Source organism: Dermochelys coriacea, chromosome 7 (assembly GCF_009764565.3).
Source record: "Dermochelys coriacea isolate rDerCor1 chromosome 7, rDerCor1.pri.v4, whole genome shotgun sequence".
In the NCBI taxonomy this organism is placed as follows: Eukaryota; Metazoa; Chordata; order Testudines; family Dermochelyidae; genus Dermochelys; species Dermochelys coriacea.
This window is the reverse complement of record NC_050074.1, coordinates 18,195,651-18,213,084: the sequence shown is the minus strand read 5'-3', so window position 1 is coordinate 18,213,084 and position 17,434 is coordinate 18,195,651. Positions and strand designations below refer to the sequence as shown.

General features: G+C 37.8%; 1 protein-coding gene across 9 annotated transcripts in view; it reads left to right on the top strand.

Annotated features, from left to right (window-relative positions):
- RAD18 (RAD18 E3 ubiquitin protein ligase) overlaps positions 1-17,181 on the top strand; it is a 123,844-nt gene extending 106,663 nt beyond the window's left edge. For 4 of the 9 annotated variants that reach the window (XM_038410985.2, XM_038410987.2, XM_038410986.2 and 1 more), the window contains one exon: positions 14,278-17,181. In XM_038410985.2, coding sequence (XP_038266913.1) covers positions 14,278-14,377 — 100 coding nt within the window. In that variant the 3' untranslated portion in view covers positions 14,378-17,181. Of the gene's footprint in view, positions 1-285; positions 2,848-14,277 lie in introns of those variants that run through there. The other 5 variants (XM_043518483.1, XM_043518481.1, XM_038410984.2 and 2 more) reach the window with 3 other exon arrangements.
- Positions 17,182-17,434: the final 253 nt, after the last annotated feature.

Genomic DNA, 17,434 nt, shown 5'->3' with positions numbered 1-17,434 from the left:
GTGGAATTGTGGTTTTTATGGTAAAAGAATGAAATTTGCCCCAGTCTTAGTGCATGACCTAATAAAGATTTTCAGATATGGGGCCATCACCAACTCATCCCATGTGTCTATGGCAGCACTTTTAATAATATTGTCATAATCGGCAAATAACATTTTACAGTTAGACATACAAGGGAGATGTTCTTGGTTTTGCTTCATCCTGACCTTAACATTGGTGTAAGGACATATTTTGATTGTCATTGTGGTCGTGGCACAATTTAGTCACATTTCTCTTTTTTCTTTCAGATGCTACTTTTGTTGTATGAAAGATGCTTGGTGATTTGGGTAATATTAACTGTACACAATAGTGAAAGATGTTAGATGACTATTGGCTATTAATAGTACTTCAAACATGTCAGATTCAAGCTTGTTTGAGAGCCAGGGCCATCAACAGAGACATCCCTTTCACCTACTGATTGGAGCAGCGTGTGTTTTATCAGGAAGACAAAAGTGCAGAGTTGATTAATCCATCAGAATCAAAAAGAGAGCATATTGGATCTATCAGACTCTAGCAGAAAATTTCAGATGTTTTCATAAACTGAATGCATTTGCCATATTCACTGAAATACATAGATTAAATGATGATGATGGTATTGAAAAAATGTTGAACAAGAACAGTGGACATTGGCACAAATCTTGCAACATTATGTTTAACAGGACCAAACTTAAAAGGGCCGAGGGGAAAAAAAAAAATCTGAGAAAGCTATGGTTCACCCTGATAAACTGCAGAGAAAATACACACATTGAAGTGACTGACACGAAGAGAAAAAGAAGTGTGCTTTATTTGTGAAATGCACATACCATCAAAAGACCTCCATGAAGCTTGACATTAATAATGGAGTCTGCAGGTGTGCATGCCAGGTGCAAAACCAGCACTTATTTGCAAAACTAATCGTGGTGCAAGAGGCAGAGTATCATGATCATGCAAGATGTTTGGTGTCTCCCTACAACAAAGTCCAGGAGAGGAAAACTGAACAAAGCAACACAGATGATGTCCCATGGGATTGCTTTCGCTGAACTGATAGTATACATTGAAGAGACCAGACTGAATGAAGATGTGGCTCCAGTCTTTAAACTAGAAGACCTCAAAAGGCTCTCTACTGCTAGGCTAGAACAGCTGGGGGTGACACTGGCTGGGCACATTCACAGCACTGAATTAAAATCCTGTATCCTTTCATGCATTCCATATCTCTAAGCACACAGAGAAGTACATGATATGTTCCTTGCCTGCAATCAGGATTTTGGACCTGCCTTCCAAAAAGTATGTGAGGAAGACTGTGACAAAGCAGCACTTCACCTGTCCCAAACAGCAAAAATTATATGAAGTCACATGTTTCAAATGAAAACCAAGTTTACTGGATCATTTGATCCAGGATGCCAAGCAAAATCTGTGCCTAAATCAATATTGGCACTGATGCCCATACATTGGATGGTCCAAACATTAAAACTCAGTTAGAACAAGTTTCCATTTATTCTGCTACCCTTACTTTTGAGTTGCAGTACATCATCATCCCTCTTCATGAAGTAACAGAAAGTTTGTACCACAACAAAGCTCGAGGAAACACTTTTACCAGTCTACGTTGGTTTGACACTTCATGCATGAACATGAAAAAGTGAGCTAATAGATACCATCTTTAAACTTGGATTGTCCATCTTCTATGACAGTGGTGGCCATCTCTACCAGCATAGCAAACAGTGCATGAAAATACTTCAAGGATGAGAATGTAGTCTGTCCTCTAAAGCTTCATGGTGAACTGTTCACTACTACATCCATGGACAACATAGACAATAAGCCTAGCTCAACCACAGCAACAGACTCCTTCCATGGAACTGGGATGTCACTTTTTCAGGATCCAAGTACTCAAGACGGGGGAGTTGTCTATGGAATTCTCACCCAAGATTGTGAGACTGCAGCATCAGTGAAGAAGACTTCATTGATCTTGAAGAAAACCAATGGTCCTATCCCTGCTGCAAATATTGATATCAAGAATGATTACCAGCTGGTTACACAAGCCCTGCAAGAAGAATGCTGGTGACTTAAACAAGTAAGGCAGGCAGCAAGTCTGAATACCTTCAACAGAGATCAAGACGTTTCTTAGGTAGCTTATCATGCCAGCAGACCGCCAGTGCCAGACTTATCCCCAGAAATCATGGTGCTTTTTGCACTCTTTCTAAATGACTCTAAGTCTGTGGCAATGATATGTCACACCATGGGTGTTCTAAGGAATTCTGCACACCACCTAAAATCATGCCAAGCGTCAGTGATCACTGTCTATCAGCCCCTTTTCACCATAATCAAACATATAAAGGGAACTTACCTTGCTGGGTATGCAGAGGACAAATTTGTCATTATGCTGGGTGGTATACATCTGGAAATGGTAAGTCTAAAGCAGATTGGAGATTGGCCTGAACAAGGGCTTCTGTCCATCTATCTTCTAGCCAAAGTGGCCTCACCAGGAATGGTTGACTCCTCCTTGAAAGTGTCTCAAGTTGTATGTACTAGGCATACTCTCAAAGTAACTGCCATCAATCTATACATCTTCCCAAGCATATACCCAAGCTCTCAGGGAAGATGAGGTTTCCATGGGGTATGATAAATTGTGTGACAAGCAAAAACTAGAAAGTCTAGTGTTCCACTTCTGGCGTCCCACACTTCACCTGGAACTTCTTGTATAGACCTATGTGCTGTCAGTCCACCAGGCAAACTTTGCTGTCTACATTGAATGCATTGGAAAGATGTCATCCTGGTTCTTTGTGTTAGCTCGTACTAATTATGCTTGTTGGATTCCTGTTCACCTCCTAGATACGGTAAGCCTTCACACATGCATCCAGACACAGCTAGAGAGTTTCTAAAGGGGAACTTCACCATTCACAAGATACAGCATGTTTTCTCTGCAGTCACACTTAACGAAGCTCATGAGGCCATAATCAAAGGGGATGGTGGAGCTGTTGGTCTCACACAAAGTCCAGAGATCCTTTGGCACTGGATGATAGTGACCAGAGGTGGTCAGATTGATAGAATTTGAAGCCACACCAGAGAAAGGAACCACCTGAAATGGGTCTAACACCAAGCAACCGGTGCAGATGAAAGGTGTCCTGGCTTCTTTTGCACGACATGTCAAAATATTTGTTGAGGCCAGAAGACATGGGTAACCCCTTCTGAGAAGAGTGTGTTGACTTAAACTGGACACCAAAGGCATTAGAGAACCTGCTGTGATTGTCTCTGTTAGGTTAAGGTTAAGGTTAAGAAGATCAGGCAGCAGCAGTACACCACATTTGTAACAGAGATTGGAGGACAAAGCCAAGCCATTAACAGAGCCTATCAAGTGAAATAATAATAATGGGAAATCTCCCTTTGTTTAGCTGACCTCCTACAAGGGAGATCTCCAAGACCAAATTGCGGCTCTTCCTAAAAAATTTTGGGGACGCCAATATTTCAGTATATTGAAGACCGTGAAAGACTTTTTTTTTCGTTTAACACATTTTAGGCTGTGTGTTTACATAAGCTGCCTTTTCAGTCTTTTTGAGACACAGCAATATCCTGTTATGCATATATCAATCTGAAATGTTATTAGCAAAGAAAAATGTAACTTTGTTCATGAATAGAAACCTACAAACTTACTATGGTATTTTTCTATATAATATTTCAGTAAATACTCCCTGGTGACATGATACAGAACATGGTAATATTTTCATATAATTTCAAGTCTTTGCAATTCAGTGCTTCAGTTTTTAGGACACCAGAGACAATATGAATATAAATGTACAAAAATGAAAACCCACTGGGATGTTTTCATATCTTAAACAAAATCTATCAGAAAAACATTAGAAAAATGCATTCATATTTTAAAATGTCTGCCACAGCTAGCATGGCATGAATTGGTGATGGCCCCAAATCTTCTAGGTCATGCCCTAAGACTGGCAAATTTCATGCTTTTATCATAAACCCCACAATTCTTTCCCAAATCTGATCTGCTATTAATGGAACTCTGAAACAGATGCATACTAGTCTGTAGAAATTTAAAATTTCATAGCTTTACTGGCAGATATAGTTCTTAATTTAAAGCGTAGGAAGAGTGTATATTTTTTTAATCTCACAAATATGAAAATAGTTCCTGATTGTAAGCAGAAATCTATGTGCATCTGTTACCTGTATTTAAATCATAATTTAATCATGTTTTTACTCTCTGACCTTGAATATGATTTTATTTTTTTTAACTGATAAAATTTAGTATTCGTGAAAGTGGGGACAGGTATATATCAACATTTTACCTTGTAAACTCTTTTTTCATCAGTGCACTCCATTACTGATTTAGGCTCTGATCCTACAAATACTTATGCATGTGTGTAACTTTACATACTGTGAATATCTTCATTGATTTTTAATGGGACTACTCACAGTGCATAAAGTTAGGATATGCTTAAGTCTTTGCAGGAGCAGGACTTTACATCACTCCTAAGTTTGGCCTTGCGTCAGGAAAGCACTGAAGGATGTGCTTAGCTCCCATTGACTTCAAATGCACATGTGTGTGTCAGTCCTGTCCTGAATAGGGATGCTGTTCTGAATTGAGGCCTGTAATCTCATAAAAACTGTCATTTGTGTGCTAGTCTCTAATGAGTATAAATGTGCCCTGAGCCTTTCCAAACTTGGTGAAATTGTTCCTATATCTAAACTCTTTGAACCTACGGTGACAGAGGGTTAGAGGCTTGTACATTAACCTACTGTGCCACCTACAGTAACCCCTCGGATAAGAATTTAGCATGAATTAATAAGTTAATTGAATTTTGCAGACGCTGTACCTTGTCAGACTGATATTGACATTCAGAATTAAAATAATTTGATTTTAAGAGATTTATTAGATGCTGAAACTTTGTCTCCGAACGCTGTCTGATAATAGTGAAATGCTACAAGAACTCAGTCTGTGTTTCTCCTACTTTTTTTTGTTCAAAGTGAATATAAATGGATTTCTTAACAAGCACAGTTTAAAGACATCTGCTTTTTCAATCTCTATCCATTTAATAGGCGGTAAAGAGTTTGGAAATCTAGTAGCACTTTTAATATAGGAACAAAATAGAAAAATACTTTTTACAAAGAGCCATCACATAATTAGATTTTTGGGTTTCTGCAACATGTACTTTCACTTTAAAGACAGCATGAACACTACTGTGTACCGTGTAATAGATACAGTAAACAGTTTATATTGAATTTTCTATTTCTAATACATTGAAAAGCTCATCAATCTAGTGTTTCACATTTTGTGGCATGCATACTATAAATCTTCTGTCCTGATGAATTCTATACTACTGGCAAATTATCCAGTTTCTGTTCTAGCAATGAAGCAGTGTGTTGATTTGGGTGATCTGTCGATACAATTTATAAATTCGGGTTGATACTGTAAAGTTGTGACCGAGAAGATGGTTCTATCATTGAATGTCTCTACGTAAATGTGGTATCCGCCATGGGCTGTCAGGGTGCTGTATCATGTCTCTGCCAGACCAGTGACAATGTTCATTAGAATTTAATGACTGGACAATAGGTATGCTGAAGAGGTTGCCTGAGTGGAGAAACTATTTTTGTTCAACTTCCTTCAACAAGTGCTGGGGGCTTGGAGTTTGGAAAGTTACCGGCAGTGGAATAAAGGCATCAAGGTAGTGATGCTAGCTTTCAAAATGGATTCACAGGGGAAACAGAGAGAGATGGGAGGTTTTTGGCAGGAGAGGAAGGGCACATTCCAGCCAAGGTCCGTGACAGCTAAGGGAGAAGGTTCCATGTTTCAGAACACAAGCCATGTACTGCAGAACGGATGGCTTGGATGGCTCCAGGTGACTCTGATCCCAACCCAAAGAGCACTCTGGAATGATGAGGAAACTGAGACAGGGTAATAAATACATGCAAAGTTTATTATTTTTGTATTGATCTGTGTATTTCTTAAAGAGAGAGAATTCTGTGCAGTGTCTGTGCATTTCATATGTTACAGCTACCATGTGCCCCCTTCGAGAGAGAAATCAGAAGGCTCATACTTTGTGCTCGAGTTGTAGGAGAGGGTGTGTTTAACCTATGTGGGAAGTCTGGCTGAGTCAGCACTGGGCTGGACAGAGGGCCTTGTGTATGGAACTCTTAAGCAGTGCCAGATGGAACTGCACCCTGAGAGCATGTCCAGAGCCCCTTAGACAGCAACAGTGCCCAGTTCAGAGTCTTAAAACACACAGGATCCAATGGCTGGATTCCCTGAGTGGTCAAGAGGGGGATTCTCAACGGGAGTTGCGACAGGCAGGACATTTGGATTAGTGACCTTTTATTTTCAGTGTATTTGCATTGTTTACAAATCAGTGAGATATTTGTCACCTTGAACTGGGTATTTGGTATTATGGGATCACAAAACTTCAGATAGTGGTTTCAAAGTCTAGTTTCCTGACTGACTTAAAACATTATTCCTGAATACTTGGTTCTTAAGTAATTTGATTTTTGAAAGGTTTCATGAATATAATGAATGTTTAAGGATGAAGCATCGATGTTTTGCAGTGACTGAATTTAAGTGTTCAGCATATGAGTGGTGTTGCAAATTCCAAGGCAGCTATGCGTATACATCTCAGTATCTGACTTGTAACAGTCTCAACAGTTCTAGTACAGCATCTTTCCATGGATGGTGTTTTTTTGATATGAACAAATATCCACTAGGGATTAGATCGATGCCACTGTCTTTGTGTGATTGTAATCTAACTACAAGCCTGTTTCTAAATAAGCTTCTGTGACACAAGAGTCCCACATTTTGGTCCTGATCCTGCAAATCCTAACTCAAGTGAACAGCCCCAGTAAAGACAAAGACCATGTGAGTGAAGGTTTGCCGAGGGGGCCCTTGCGTTGTTTTTAATCGCTATTGGATGAAAAAAAAGTTTGTGTAACACACATCTGTGCTGGTTCAGTAATAATTATAAAGTTTCAGTGTTACTTATTCAGAAAGTCACCTGCCTGTGCATGTTAAGCGTGGGCTTGGCTTACTTCTGTGAAAGCTGATCATATGTGTAAAGTTAAGCATATGGTTAAGTGCACTTCCTGCATCGAGGCCTCATGCTGTTGCTTTCTTTTTATATACTGAAGTAAGTACTTTGGTTTGGTCTGTGAGTGTTTACATCAGCTTTTCATTACTGTGCCAACTGATTGCCTGTCATGTGTAATGATCGCCACACAGTTTGCAGAATAAAGGTTAATTTTGAAAGTACAGTACAGTTAAAACTTTAAAATGTAAACCTCCTTAACTATGTGATTAATAACACTTCAGAAACAAAGAAAAAAGTAAATGAACAGCACAACCAGGCTTAATTTTTTAGGTCTTTAAATTTTAATAAACTTTTCACTATTTTTGCTGTTTACTCTAACATTTCTTTAAACAAAGAAAATAAACTTAGTGGGTTTAATTTTTGTTTCTAGGGAATTTCACTGGTTCTCATGCATAAATTAAATTCCGCTATATTTGAGTTATAAATATTGTAAGGGATGTTTGCTTCTAAAATGAAATTACAGTTTCAATAAAAGAGGCTTGTGTGGGGATCTGATTTATTTTTTGTAAACTTTTTTTTAAATATTTTTCTTTTATAAACTCTATATTTTGAGCAAAACTTGATCTGATAGTGAACCTTTATATTGTGGCTTAATATTTTACAAACATTTTGTCAAAATACTCTATTAGGGTATTTCTGCAAAGTAAATATAGATTAATTGTATACTGCTTCTGAGACCAAAAGCAATATTAAGTCAATTTTTAAGTGTGGGGTTTTTTTTTATGAACAAAATTTGTTTTTAAGTAGTATAGTATTACTTTTTGGATGACTTTAGAAAATTCTATTTTAAATTGGGTTAAATATACGGGGATAGTGTCAGGGTTATATGAAATATTCATTCCTATAGAAATAAAATTGGTATTCCTAAAACTTCTTGAAACCCAAGTAAACATAAATTGTTTTCCAATGTACTTTTTTGGAAGAGATGAAAAAATAGCAGAGAGGGAGCAGGGTTTTACTTTATGCACTAAGCTGAAGGGATATTTGGTGGGAAATAATTTATAATAGTCTTCAGATTTAAATAGATAATTAAGCTCAAGTTTTTATTAAACAGAACAAAATGAAGCTGGTATGAGAGCAGAGAGTTTTATGTTTTGAATTTATGTAATGCTCCAGTAGCCAGTTTTTCCAAATTTGTGGAATGCAAATTCATTACAGATTGATGCACTTGGCCTGTAATTGTCCTAGGGCTGTTTCTGCTTCTTGGTGACATACTGTGCTCCCTTAAACCAATGACTCTGCTTCCTGCCCAGTCTAGTGCTTATCCCGTATCCCTAAAAACAGCTATATTTGCACTTCTCATGGTGTATCCCCTTCCTCCTGTTTATACATTTCAGCAAATGGATGACTACATGCTTGGCTGCTATATCATGGGATGGCTTCTGTTACAGTTTCGAGGGCCATATGTTGGAACACTGAGTTCTTTCTTGGGCCACAGTATATAAGGAGTCCTAGAGAGCGGAAAATAACAAAGTTAGCTTCATCTTAGAAAATGAAAACTAGTAATACTGTGTATGCATTTCATATTAAGTGGGAGGAAGCTGGAAACGAGTAAAATTGAAAGAGACTTGGGTGTGGTAGTGAAGAGCATATTAGACAAGAGTATGTATACTGAAAAGCAAAATTATTTTGGCCATCTGTGCTGCCATACTGCTTGGCAGAGACATTGTGTAATGGATTATGGAGGCAATAATCAGTGTCTAATCGGTTCTGGTATGATCTGGAATATTGCATTGATTTCTGGAGTCCTCCTTACTAGAGAGATGTTAAGAAATCAGAGGGATATCTGAAGGGAGCAACAAAAATTATCAGGGGACTAGGGGAAATATTAATTAAGTTAATTTGCCACGAAAATTGTCTGGCTAAGCAGTGACTAACTGAAGACCAAATAATGGTCTACAAAAACATCAAAGTTATAATTTTATGGATGGAGAGAGATTATTTTGGGTAGTGCAAGAGCAGGGTTTTGATAGAAATAGTGAGGTAAATATCAGAAAATACTTCACACCAGTGTGATCCATCTGCTTGAGCTGAGGAAATGACACTTCAATCTGGACCCAGCAAAGTACTAATAAATGTACTTCAGGAAACAATTCTGCATTAGAAGGACAATTGTTCCCAAACTTTTCTATGGTGCAGATCACCTCCGAATAGAAAATGTTTCCTGGAAAATCTCCTCTACCTGTCATGTCTGCATAAATCACCACCTCTCGTTTACAATCAAACAACAACATCCTGTGGCAACTATGGCAATTGTTTATAGGAAAAGTAACATTAAGAAAGTATTTAATGTATGTAATATAACTTAGTATCTGGAAAAAAGGATGTGAAACCAGCACCATTTGACTACCAGCAAGTGCTTTGAATACCATCCAGGGTCCATGTAATTAGAGGTTGACTAATGCTCTAAAGCATGAAGGTTTATATCCCTTTCCTTTGCATGCATGTCACGTGCCCAGAGAGCTCTTTGACTGACACTGGTTAATTTGCAAGAATACGGTAAATAGATACCAAAAGAAACCACTCCAGCCTGTTTTGTGTTATGAATACGTTGAAAACAGCTCTGTTGCTGATGTTTCAAAAATGACATTTTGGAATTTGGCAAACTTATAAAAGAGCTGCAGCAACCTAGATCTGTTATGAATGCTTTCATAAGTTGGCTTATGTGTTTCAGTTCAACGTGGAACTGCCTTTAGCAATGTGGTACAGTAATGAGAGATTTCACGCTATACAGCCACACCACTTGCACTGAATTTAAATGATGCAGGACTGAGAGCGGTAGCAGAGGAGGAGATGGGCGCATATATATATATATATATATATATATATATATATATATATAAATGAAATAAAATATTAACTCTCTCTCTCTCTCTCTAATTTCATTAATTTTTAAAGGTACCAATTTTTTTTTCTGGATTAAAGCTAATATGTTCTCTTCCACTAACGTGCTGGGGATCAAAAGCAGCCAGAATTGGGTTTTGGGCAAGACTGGAAGAAGGAAATGGCAGCCACTGTTTTTATTCCCTCACTTCCCCCACACATGCAGAAATCAAATGTTCAAAGTTCTTAGATTTGCAGCTTCATGAGCCAGGAAGAGCGTGGATGGGGTCAGGTACATTCTGTTGTTTGCTTCATTCTTTGGATAACCGAGTGGCATTTAATCAAGCTGTGGTGCTTTTTTAAGTTGCCCAGGATGCTGAGTCACCTTATTACCCCATTGCCTACAGCAAGAGGAAGCTTTGCTTGTGCTTATCTGTCTGTCAGCTGCCACCACCTATTAGCCACACAAACACTGTCCTCTGGGCAATGCTAACCCTTACTGTATGTTGCAGGTTAACAATATGTGCACCCCAATCTCTGAGTTCCCTTGAAGCATTCCCCTGCAGTGTCCAGCCTTTAGCCATTGGACAATCTCAGAAACTGTCCCCAATGGAACAGTGCACACACCAGCTTGTTTAGGTCAGCTGAGGATCAAGTCCAGTTACACACATTTGCTTGTGGGCATTCAGGAGCTCTTAGGATCACACAAACCACCAAAGGAGCATTCTAGTTTTGACCCTGATGTTCAGGGACACAGTCAGTGACTTTGCAGGGGCTTCAAGCAGGTGCTGGGGCCCTTCTGCTCTCATTTCAATTCAGGACTGGGCTCTGAAATATCAGTTACTCCAGTTGTTGGAGGCAGTAATTTTGGCACTTGAGATTTTTCCATTTTTACTTTCAGTTGCAAATTCCCAGTTTAGCCAGATGATTTTTCCTGGACAAATTTTGGCAAATGGTAAAAACAGAATGTATTTTTGGGGAGAATTCTGGTATTGTAATAACTATGGACTGGTGAACATTATATCACTCATGTCATCACTACATGGGATTCCAAGCTGCTAGTCTGAGATATGCAATTTAGCTGTCTAATTTAAATGCACCTACTACTGCAACATTCTGCTCTGTTTTAGTTAACTCTGCAAATAAGGAAAACCCCCCTATTTCTTTGAGTTGGTGATGGAAAATTCATTGGTACTAAGTGTGAAGATCCTCTGGCAAATGGGGTCTGTCTCAAGAAAACTCCTCACAAGTTTTTTTTAATAGGGAACTATGGCAAATATCACTTGTAACTTCTCTCAAGCTCTTTATTGCCAGGAAGAGTTTCATTTTTAGTAGACTTCTTTCAATAACTTACCTATACTGCTTTGTCAACGTTAACCATGATACTGGAGGGTTATCTTTCAAAATAAAAATGAAGAGAATTGTATTCTTTTCCTTCAGAAACACCGAAGGGAGCAACTGTATTATTCTTCCAATATTTTGTAACACCAAAAAAGTGCCTGATGGTCGTGTTTTCAATAAGCAATAAACATTTAATTTCAGCTGTAGCAGGGCCTTGTGAGGCAAGAATGTCAGCTAATCGACCTAGAAAACAGAGTCCAGTTTATAGTTTTAAATAACTTTTCTAAAACTTATCTCCATAGCTGGCATCCTGCCTCAGTGGAGTTTTCCTTTTGTAAACTCTTCATAAATATCTTGTTCCATTGTTAACAAAATTGCTTTGTACTGCAGATTAAAGACGAACATCGTGCTTTAGTCTCGGTTCTATAATCTTTTTCTTTATTTGTGAGCCATAGGAAATTTTTACTGATGCTAACAGGCTAGAGATCTTTGGGGGGAAGGGGAGGGTGGGAATTAACTGGGAGTTAAAATAAGGGAATTTAATATTTACTGTGGTTAAAGCCCCAAAATGATGCAGCTAACATCAAAACATGGCACATGAGAAGTTATTTATTGTAAAATCAAATCCATGTATTTTTTAAAAAAATATTTAATAAAAGGCAGAATATAAAATATTCCCCTTACTGTGCACCCATTCTTTTATCAAGGCGGGTTTTTTGGGGGGGGGCATGAAAGAGAGGTGGTCAGGTGATGGAGAAACTGTCGAGTCACCCCCAAAAGTGTGGAGGACACTTTCTCATGACAGCAGCCACTCACTTTCTCTCTGTGTAGCCTTCTCCTTCTAGCATACCCAGGGCAGCAGCCACATTTTTGTTGGTTTAACTGATGACAGCCAGTGAGAAAATGAACCAGAAATAGGATTAGAGGGAGGAAATGAACATTAACAGGAAGCAACAAGATTTAGTATAGGTGTTCCAACTCCATGACACTGCCGGAATATACATTGATGGGTGTGGATGCCTAGGAGGAACCAAGTAGATTGGCCTTTCATTACCAGTTTAAACACACATGCGCACACGGTCATTTTATCAGCTAGGAATTTTACAGTAATGGAGCCCTTTTTCACAAGGAAAATTAGTTGCTTAGGAAGCTAGTAGGCAAAGTTGCAGAGACTGTCTTGCTGAGACATCAGTAATTTGGGGTGCGTCATTTAAATGGCAGGCATATTGGGCATTTACACCTCATTTAGTGACATACAGTCTCCACAGGAGGTTGGGACATCTAGTCAATGTATTTTAAAAAAACAAGATTTGGGAATTGCTTGTGAAAAAATGTGCAAGTATGTGTACCATACATGGCATAAACTTGGATCTTGATGTCCTCGTGCTTTAAAGAAAATAGATACTATGCTTAAAAATTTTCCAGTTAACACGGCTCAAGATAATTTGATACAGTACTGATAAAACGTACACAGAAAACAGTAAACTGGCCTCAGAATTCTCTTACTAAATTGAAGATTTCTTTTGCCTGTCAAACCTGCAAAGCTTAAGTTTTTTTTTGTTTTCCCCCTGCAAAGTATAACTCAAGTAAAGACAACAGCATTCAGGGCTTGTCTACACAAGGAAAAAGTCTGCAAGTGCTGGTGTGCACCAGCTACTCCCCACTAACTCCCTGTGTGGACACTCGTAATACACACCGAGTGCCTTTGTGTGCATTAGCTTAATGCACTTTGGAAATGTACTAGACTAAACCATTCAAGGGCACCCCTAAAGTGCAATAGGAGTGTTTACATGGGGAGTTAGTGCAAAGTAGCTAGTGTGTTTTTAATTCACACTTTATCTTACTGCACACTAATTTCCCTGTGTAAACAAGGTACTACGGAGATACGAGCCTTAGAAATACCTAAAATAGAACTGATCAATCTTTGCAACATTCTTATGAAGTAAATATTATTCCCATTTTACTGATAGGAAAACTGAGGTAAAAAAGCTAAATGATTCATAAATTTAAGGTCTTGATTCTGCAAGGTACTGAGTACTCTGGCCCCAATCTAATAAGGCATTTAACTAAGTGCTTAACTTTTACCATTGGGCCAGATCCTCAGCTGCTGAAAGTTGGCTATGCCCGTTTGCACTAGTTTAGGAACTGGCCCACTGACTTCAGTGGGGTTCTTATATACTTTACTTTAGTACCTTTTTTGAGTCAGAGCCCTAGTGAGCTATGTGATTACCATTTTCCTAAAAAGTAGCAATTTTATTTTGAAAATGTTGGGCCCTCATAGGAAATGTTATAATAAAGTCACATTCAAATTCTCTCAGACTTCAGACTCATGGATTGGGGTTTACCACATTTGGTGGCTGTGATTCCGAAGTTTTATGTCTATTTTAATGAAAGTTATGAGCGGTAAAGAAAGAACCATGTGCTACTAATTAGAGAACAATTTTAGAGACCCAGGAAAGTATTATTTGAAGGATTAAACAGCTTAGTCTTTTTATTAATTCTATATGATCCAGCCTATCACTTTTATGTTGAGTGTCTGTGTACCTAAGAGAATTGATACTTTGCTTGAAACATGATGATGGCATCCTGGAGGGTGGCTTACTGCACCGAAGTCTGAAGAAGTCAATTCACTGAAATGTTTTTGAAGAGCAACCACTCCACATTTTAACAGAGTATGGTGTTCTCCTTACTCCATGACAATAAATGTTCATAATCTCTGGCTGGTTGGGATTTGCCCCCTTAGGTGTGGAAGAGACATTCTGTACTGACAACTGTTCTTTTGGGTTGATATTATTTGTAGAGAGGAACCTGATTCCAAGAGCTCCATTTTCCACCTTATTTTCACGAACTGATAGCTATGAAGCAGACCAAATAAGTTAAAGCAGTATTGTGTTTTATCCTCCCAAAGAATATAGAGGAAGAGTGTGCACTGGGTGCTTATAATTCTTTGTATAAATATTCAGTTTTTAATTACATTTAGAACAGATTACAAAATACATTTTATTTTTTTCACAGCAGCTTTCCAGATGTGAAAGTTAGCAAACGAAAATCACGTCACCCCGAAACACCAGAAAGTGGTCAAGTACTTCCCAGGAGTAAGCGGCGGAAGAACTAGCAATACGATCATCTTACTTCTAAGCCTATGCAGTCAACTGGATGCTGTACGACATTTTCATACAGACTCCTTATTTGTTCCCAGCAGATTTGGAGCACTTAAGAATTTAAAGCACTGAAATTCTGTGTATTCATATCATTTAAACTGCCTTGAAATAACGGATTTACTTTATGCTTTGCGTTAGATGTGTTTGCTTACAATACCAGAGGCCATTTCACTTTAAAAATGGACATACAGTATCAGTATCTTTCTATAAACATTTAACTCTTCTGCCCATATTTTTAGCATGACAGATGTAGTGTATTGTGGGGAAAATGGTTTTTATCATTTAGGACCCAATTTTGACACCTTTTTTCACATTGAAGAGCAGTTTACTCCACTAGTAGCCCTATTGAGATCAGGATGACTAGTTTGAAGTAAGGTGTTGCTTAATGGACAAGAATGGCACCTTACAAAGGACAGCATGTTGCACTGCGTCAAGAGTAAAGCACAGACCAAATTGTAATGCAATCCCAACTTTCCCCATGCTGAAAGTGGGGAAGCAGGCTTTGCTAGTTCATTTTCTTGCACTGCTTACTTCCACTGTGCTGGCTCAGTTGGTTGGCTGGTGCACTGTGGGAGGCAGAGACAAAAGATTGATTCCCTATCTACTGGTCTAGGAGAGAGGATATAGCTGTCTGATGGTGACTCCTCTGTATGGGGTGGTAAGGGATACATAGGCCAGTTTACAGTTGGGACCAGTGTGAATAAAGGAATCAGAATCTGTCCCTTAACCATTGCATAAATAGATAAAAAATAGAAGCCTGCATTTAAAATGTCTACATTTCTTAGGAATTACTGTACAATGTTCAACATGCCACCAGGAAACAAACCATACTGAAGAATAATATAAATCCAATGACCTTTTGTATTGTCAGCATTTTATCTTAAATGTTTGTGGCAGTTGGGCTCTATATGCATTGGTATTAACCAAAATCCTTGCCTTTTTGAAATCATGAGGCAGATGATACAGTAGGGGGATTAGTATATTTGGTTGCTTTGAAATAATTTAATTTTGCAGGTGGTATAAATATTTCATATTTCAAACCATTTCAGTCCCAAAGCAATATGCTGTGAGAGAAAGTATATTTGTAAGGTTATTCTTATTCCTTAGTAATCTTACATTATTTCAATTTAACTGTTAAGTTAAAATTGGAGACTCTATGGTTCTCAGACTTTAATTATTCTAGCTGTGAAATTAATATTAAAATGTATATACTCTTATTTTTAATAAAGTTAGGAGTTTTCCTAGTTTAAAGCAATACAAGAAAATTAAAGGGCCTCATTCCTTTAAATAGGATGAACACAGAGAAAACACATCCTCTGTGAATTTAAAAATAATAAAATTTAGTCTTAGAAAGCAAAGTCTGCACTGGTCATGACTTGTCTTTGTGTTTTGTATGACACACAAAATGCAAAAACTGGTTAAGGTGGAGGGTTCTGTGAATTTATATTTTAAAATACAGTTTTGAGGTCTGAGATTACACATGCTTCTCCTGGGCATATTGCTGACTATCGGGTATTCCCATTCAACCCATGGTATTAAACAATATACCTGGTCCAATGGGCATATTTGCAGCTAGTGCAAACTGTCATAGCACAGATAAGAAATAAGAGATTGGATGTTACATTTTTCAATTAAAGCAATCCCTTTGGGAGAAGGTAGCTACTAACTCCACTTATTAGGTCATTGTATTGTGGTTCATGGCAATTTACAGAAGCAGGATGTAAATTCCACACAATTATATAGATAAAGATAAAAGTTGTATGTAGGTCAACATCTCTTGACTTAAATGGAGCTATGACAGTTTACACCGGCTGAGGACGTCCTCAGTGGGTTTGCAGACGAGGTCCTTTGGGGTTTTTTTATATCCCTATTTTTACAACATGTTGGGGTTAATAAGATACTTTAAAAAAAATTCAATATGATTTTACTCACTGCTAGGCATGGACAACTGCATCAAGGAAAATGTAACCAATACTAGCACATACATGGAATTTAACCACAGAGACAAGTGTGAATAAAATTTGAGGAGTAACAACGTCTGGGCCTTTGCATTGCTTGTTAATCTGCCACTTGTTGTGCTAACAGAAGGCTCTGAATCTGATGAAATGTCAGAGTATTATAGCTCATTTGAAGTAGTGAGTACCTTTAGTTTGTTAATGTTGGTACAAAAGGCAATTGTTTAAGATCAGCTTGTTTTTAAAGTTATGCATTTGCAAAGTTAAACACATGAGGATGTAAACCAAAAAACTCCCTTTATAAAAACCACTGTATCTTGGTGGAGTTGGATCTGTTAGATTTCCTGTTCATGGTGTGTGCTCCAGATATCACTAGTACACGAGGTTATTTCTATATACTCTGCAGCCAGTTTTGGAAGCAGTCGCCCTGAAACAGTGAAATGTTTAAAACATAATATTTTGTGAAAGTTAAATACATGGCAAAATTCAGGATGTTCTAGAAAAATCATGAGAATGATTGAAGGTTCTGTTCTAGAGATCTATTCTCTCAGTACACTGTGTTCCCTGAGCATTAAAATGGCCCTATGTCTTTTACATACATGATGGAAAATTAGAAATCATTAAACTAGAGTGATGTCATTGCAAGCAATACAGTAAGATAGACATGAAATAATTAAAAGAAGAAATCTGCTGGTTAGTGTTTTTATATGTTTTCGAATTTGTTTTCATTTCTGATTGTTTTAATTTTTTTTATTTTGTGATACTGTCTGCTAATGTCTCTTTCTAATAAAACTACAAATGCTTCTGTTGTGAGACGCATTTATTTCTTCTTTCTCCATTGTAAGACTTTATGGATACTTCATTTCCCTTCCTTGCCTACATCTGTCACGTCTCTAGTCATTTAACATTTTGGGTTTACCCTTTTTATACGTTTGCACAAATTTTGGTGACCACCACTAATTTAATTATTATTGACTTTTTACTGGACAAAACACTGGCAAAGACGGACATGAAGTAGCCACATGGGGCATTGAGAGGTGGTTTTAAGTTCTTTTA